Raw genomic sequence first — 5,519 nt, 5'->3', positions numbered from 1 at the left:
AGATACAGTTGTGGCTTTCCTGCTTTCATAAAGCCATGTTAAAATGGATGTCTTTCAGTTGTGAGGTATGACAGAGACAATTTAGCCTTTTCAGCTCAGAATCAGCAATGTAGTTTTGAGTCCTCTGGTTTGCATCGGAAGCGGACAGAAATACTCAATTCATACACACAGTGGAAATGAGAAAAGAACAATGTGGAAAATAATATTGTGCTTGTAGCCATTCCATCAAATTGCATTAGGGGATTTCACAGCCAGAAAAACATGACTCATTATTCCTGTTTCCTTAATATCGTTTCTTCTTATCTTTTCAAGGGGAAACAACATGGCAACCTGCTCAGACCAGACCACTCATGAAATCTCCTGAGGATCCTCTGAGCAAATGAACAACCAGCTCTTCTCCCCTCTGTCCAACATGGAAATTGACCTTGGTTCTACTCCCTAGTGGACAGACTGAAATAAACCATGGACTTTAGGAGAAATCTCTGGACTGGTCTGATCTGCACCTAGTACTGTCTTACTGTCGAGACGCTGTCGTGGCTTCTTGGTACACTGTTTGCCCAAGGTACAGTGGAGGACTTAGAGAAGCACGTTCTCTACCATGAGAATTCCTGCCACCACTGCCTGCCTCTGCCCTTTGCTGATCTGCCTGTGCTTTGTCCAGAGGAGCTATGGGACATCCCAGCCCAGGCCCAATGTCAGAGCACCCAGGAACCAAACCAAACACCCAGACGGAGAGAAGGACGTGCACCACCGGCCCAAGAGGGGCTGGATATGGAACCAGTTCTTCGTTTTAGAGGAACATATTGGACCTGAAGCTCAGCATGTTGGAAAGGTAGGTATGCTATTCATGTTCTCCTTTAATGGCATTCTTTTGATGTGAGGGATTTTCATGCAAAGAGGAAATCGGTAGGCAGTCCGCAGACTGGTACATATTGCAGTCCGCAGGTGGTTTTGCATAATACTAAGTCAATGATTGCTACTGGACCTGATTGTGCATACAGAGCAACAGCCATTTGGGAACAATTTTGTACCAGGTTATTTGAGACATACAGTACGTTTAAAAAAGCTTAGAGTAATTCTCTTTCTTTTGGAAAATATTTTGAGTTTATAGCTTTAATCTCTGTTTACTTTCAGCAAAAAAATATACATTTCTATGATAAATAATCCAAATTGGTAAACTTATTATGCAACGATAAACTATAAAAAAAGAAAAAAGAAAAAAAATAGAAAATATTTTTCTCTGAATTTGAATGAAGAATTTTATTTTTGATACATTTGATAAATTGTTTGTATGGTCATGGTCAGGGTAATTAATCCTTATTGAATACGTGAACATGGCAACATTAGGGTCTTAAATCTGCCTTATGATACAGCTTACCACAGGAACCACATCTATTGATATTGTGTAGCAGTGGCTTCTTGAAATGCACGAGTTGTAGCGGGTGAACTAATCCACTGTGACACTGACATTGTATGACATTGACACTATGTACCGAAGGTGAGGGTAAACTGGGACTTGTGGGAGATGTGGGTTGAAAGGCTGGTAAGAGATGGCTCCTATGAATAATACACACACACACAATACACACACACACACACATTCACATTCCCTGAGGGGGCGAACTGAGAGTGTAAGTCACTCTCCTCAAAGATACTGTGACAGTTGAGGTTTCTTCTTCCACTGAGATGGCACCTCTCTTGGTATTGATTTGGCAATGAGGAAAACAGCAGGCAATTAAGTATCAAGTAGCCATTTTCAACAGCACATAGGCCTACATTTATCAGCTTGTTACAGTGGGTACCACAGATCAATATGATCAGTAGATGTATTTAAATGTTGGCCAACCCTTTGCTATGACCCCATTGTTTGGACCGACAGTCTTTGAGTGTAATACGTAAATGTATGTATTTTTAAATTGCTTTTGGGACAGGTGAAACCTAAGGTGGTTATTCCTGATACTGACACTGTCCTGCATATTTTACACCTTACCAAAGTTCACACAGACATTTCTCTGCCTCCTGTCTCCCCTTAGAGGCTCAGTCAGGATGGAATACAAAGAGTACAGCCCAGGCCATGACAGACCTGTCCTAGAAAACTGTGTTGTACTTTTCACAGGTTCAGATGTGTCAGAGTGATGAATGGATGAAAAAAATATTGTTATCTGAATGATCTCAACTCTGCTCTGCAGTGACTAATTAGCTATATAGCATTTTGCTTCATCACAGCCACTATAGACACTGAGTGCACAAAAATTAGGAACACCTTCCTAATATTGAGTTGCACCTCCTTTTGCCCTCAGCACAGCCTCAAGTCGTCGGGGCATGGACTCTACAAGGTGTCAAGCGTTCCACAGGGATGCTGGCCTATGTTGATGCCAATGCTTCCCACAGTTGTGTCAAGTTGGCTGGTAGTGGATCTCTACTCCGAATAGCTCATTCCATCTCATCCCACAGATGCTCAATTGGATTGAGATCTGGAGACTGGGCAGGCCACTACAGTAAGCTGAATTCACTGTCATGTTTCTGGAACCATTCCTGGACAATCCTAGCCTTGTGGCATGGGGCATTATCCTGCTGAAAAAAACAATTTGCAGATGGATACATTGCTGCCATGAAGGGATGTGTCACGATCGTCAGGGAGAGACCAATGCGCAGCGTGTTGAACGAACATGGTATTTATTATCTTCAGTGATAACATACACAACCAACAAAACAATAAACGACTCGTAACGTCCAACGGTAACAATGACCAACACGGAACAAGAACCCACAAACCCAAAGGGAAAACAGACAGTATAAATATGGCTCCCAATCAGAGACAACCAACGACAGCTGACACTCGTTGCCTCTGATTGGGAGTCACTCTAGCCAACATAGAAATAGACACAACTAGAACTACCAACATAGAAATAAACACATAGAATGAACACACCCTGGCTCAACATATAGAGTCCCAGAGCCAGGGTGTGACAGTACCCCCCCCTAAAGGCGCGGACTGCGACCGCGCCTCCACTAGAACAAAACAGGGGAGGGCTGGGTGGGCATACCTCCTCGGCGGCGGTTCTGGCTCCGGCCTTGCCCACCACCCTCCAATAAACCCCCCATAGCGCCCCTGGTCCAGTCTGGCCCCGCTGGCTGGAGCTGAACTGGACTTAGCAGGAGCGGTTAGCTTCAGCTCCGTAGTGGAGCAGTTGACTGGTACCTTCCCAGGCACCGGTGACCCAGGCACGGGTTGTGCTGGACTGACGACGCGCACCCCTGGCTTGGTGCGTGGAGGAGGAACGGGCCTTACCAGGCTGACGACGCGCCCCCCTGGCCTGGTGCGTGGAGGAGGAACGGGCCTTACCAGGCTGACGACTCGCACCCCTGGCTTGGTGCGTGGAGGAGGGACGGGCCTTACCAGGCTGACGTCTCGCACCCCTGGCTTGGTGCGTGGAGGAGGGACGGGCCTTACCAGGCTGACGTCTCGCACCCCTGGCTTAGTGCGTGTGGCAGGAACAGGCCGGGCCGGGCTGGCGACGCGCACCGTAGACTTGGTGCGAGTGGCAGGAACAGGCTGGGCCGGGCTGGCGACGCGCACCGTATACTTGGTGCGAGTGGCAGGAACAGGCCGGGCCGGCGACGCGCACCGTATACTTGGTGCGAGTGGCAGGAACAGGCCGGGCCGGGCTGGCGACGCGCACCGTAGACTTGGTGCGTGGAGCAGGGACAGGCCGGACTGGGCTGGCGACGCACACCGTAGGCTTGGTGCGTGGAGCAGGGACAGGCCGGACTGGGCTGGCGACGCACACCGTAGGCTTGGTGCGTGGAGCAGGGACAGGCCGGACTGGGCTGGCGACGCACACCGTAGGCTTGGTGCGTGGAGCAGGGACAGGCCGGACTGGGCTGGCGACGCACACCGTAGGCTTGGTGCGTGGAGCAGGGACAGGCCGGACTGGGCTGGCGACGCACACCGTAGGCTTGGTGCGTGGAGCAGGGACAGGCCGGACTGGGCTGGCGACGCACACCGTAGGCTTGGTGCGTGGAGCAGGGACAGGCCGGACTGGGCTGGCGACGCACACCGTAGGCTTGGTGCGTGGAGCAGGGACAGGCCGGACTGGGCTGGCGACGCACACCGTAGGCTTGGTGCGTGGAGCAGGGACAGGCCGGACTGGGCTGGCGACGCACACCGTAGGCTTGGTGCGAGGGGCCGGAACAGGCCGGACCGTACTGGGGACACACACCACTGGCTCTACCTCGAGATCTGGAACGGGCCGGACCGGACTGGTTACACACCCCAGTACCTCTCGCCGTGCCTCTACACCTTCCATCCCTGCTTTGCCCAGTGGCCCCCGTAACCTGGTGGCCTTCTGAATCCGCCCCTTTTCTGCCTCCGTCAGCCCCGTCGTCCATGCCGTGTGCCCCCCCCTAAACATTTTCTGGGGTTGCCTCTCGCCTGTCCGACGTTGACACTGCTGACGCCGCTGCTCCTCTCTCCGTCGCCTCTCCACTGTCTCACTCCATGGCCGGCGATCCATCCCGGCCAGGATTTCTTCCCAGGTCCAGGACCCTTTACCGTCCAATATCTCCTCCCATGTCCAGGCTGCCTGCTCCTGGACACGCTGCTTGGTCCTTGTATGGTGGGTTCTTCTGTCACGATCGTCAGGGAGAGACCAATGCGCAGCGTGTTGAACGAACATGGTATTTATTATCTTCAGTGATAACATACACAACCAACAAAACAATAAACGACTCGTAACGTCCAACGGTAACAATGACCAACACGGAACAAGAACCCACAAACCCAAAGGGAAAACAGACAGTATAAATATGGCTCCCATTCAGAGACAACCAACGACAGCTGACACTCGTTGCCTCTGATTGGGAGTCACTCTAGCCAACATAGAAATAGACACAACTAGAACTACCAACATAGAAATAAACACATAGAATGAACACACCCTGGCTCAACATATAGAGTCCCAGAGCCAGGGTGTGACAGGATGCATCTGATTGGCAATGATGTTCAGATATCCTGTGGCATTCAGACGTTGCTCCATCTTTATCAAGGGGCCCAATGTGTGCCATGAAAACACACCCCACACCATCACACCACCACCACCAGCCTGCAATGTTGACACACGGCATGATGGATGCATGTACTCTTGGTTTTCTCCATACCCTAGTCCTCCCATCAGCATGAAACGGCGGGAACCGGGATTCATCAGACCAGGCAATGTTTTTCAAATTCTCCAGTGTACAGTGTTTTCGTTCCTTAGCCCACTGCAATCGCAGTTTCTTGTTTTTTTGCTGAAAGAAGTGGAACTCGGCTGCCATACCCCATTCGTGTCAAGGTACGACGAGTTGTGCATTCTTTTATGGGTCTTTGGGCACCAATGTTGTACTGGACTGTTAGTTGACTAACAGCAGCCCATCTCGTTGTTCTGCACAATTCGTATCAGTTTCCTTTGTCTTCTTTCGTCAATGACCCATTGTATATCTAGCTGTTCCCTATATAGGCTAGACATGTACTGCACACT

General features: G+C 50.3%; 1 protein-coding gene across 1 annotated transcript in view; it reads left to right on the top strand.

Annotated features, from left to right (window-relative positions):
- Positions 1-598: 598 nt before the first annotated feature.
- The window catches only part of LOC311150441 (cadherin-18-like), a gene marked incomplete at both ends in the record, with an annotated part of 43,476 nt that continues 38,555 nt past the window's right edge, over positions 599-5,519 (top strand). The window contains one exon of the mRNA XM_084187928.1: positions 599-832. Coding sequence (XP_084044054.1) covers positions 599-832 — 234 coding nt within the window. The remainder of the gene's footprint in view (positions 833-5,519) is intronic.

Source organism: Coregonus lavaretus, assembly GCF_964263955.1.
Source record: "Coregonus lavaretus genome assembly, chromosome: 23".
Classification (NCBI taxonomy): Eukaryota; Metazoa; Chordata; class Actinopteri; order Salmoniformes; family Salmonidae; genus Coregonus; species Coregonus lavaretus.
The sequence above is the reverse complement of the archived record's forward strand: the minus strand, read 5'-3'. Positions and strand labels throughout refer to the sequence as shown.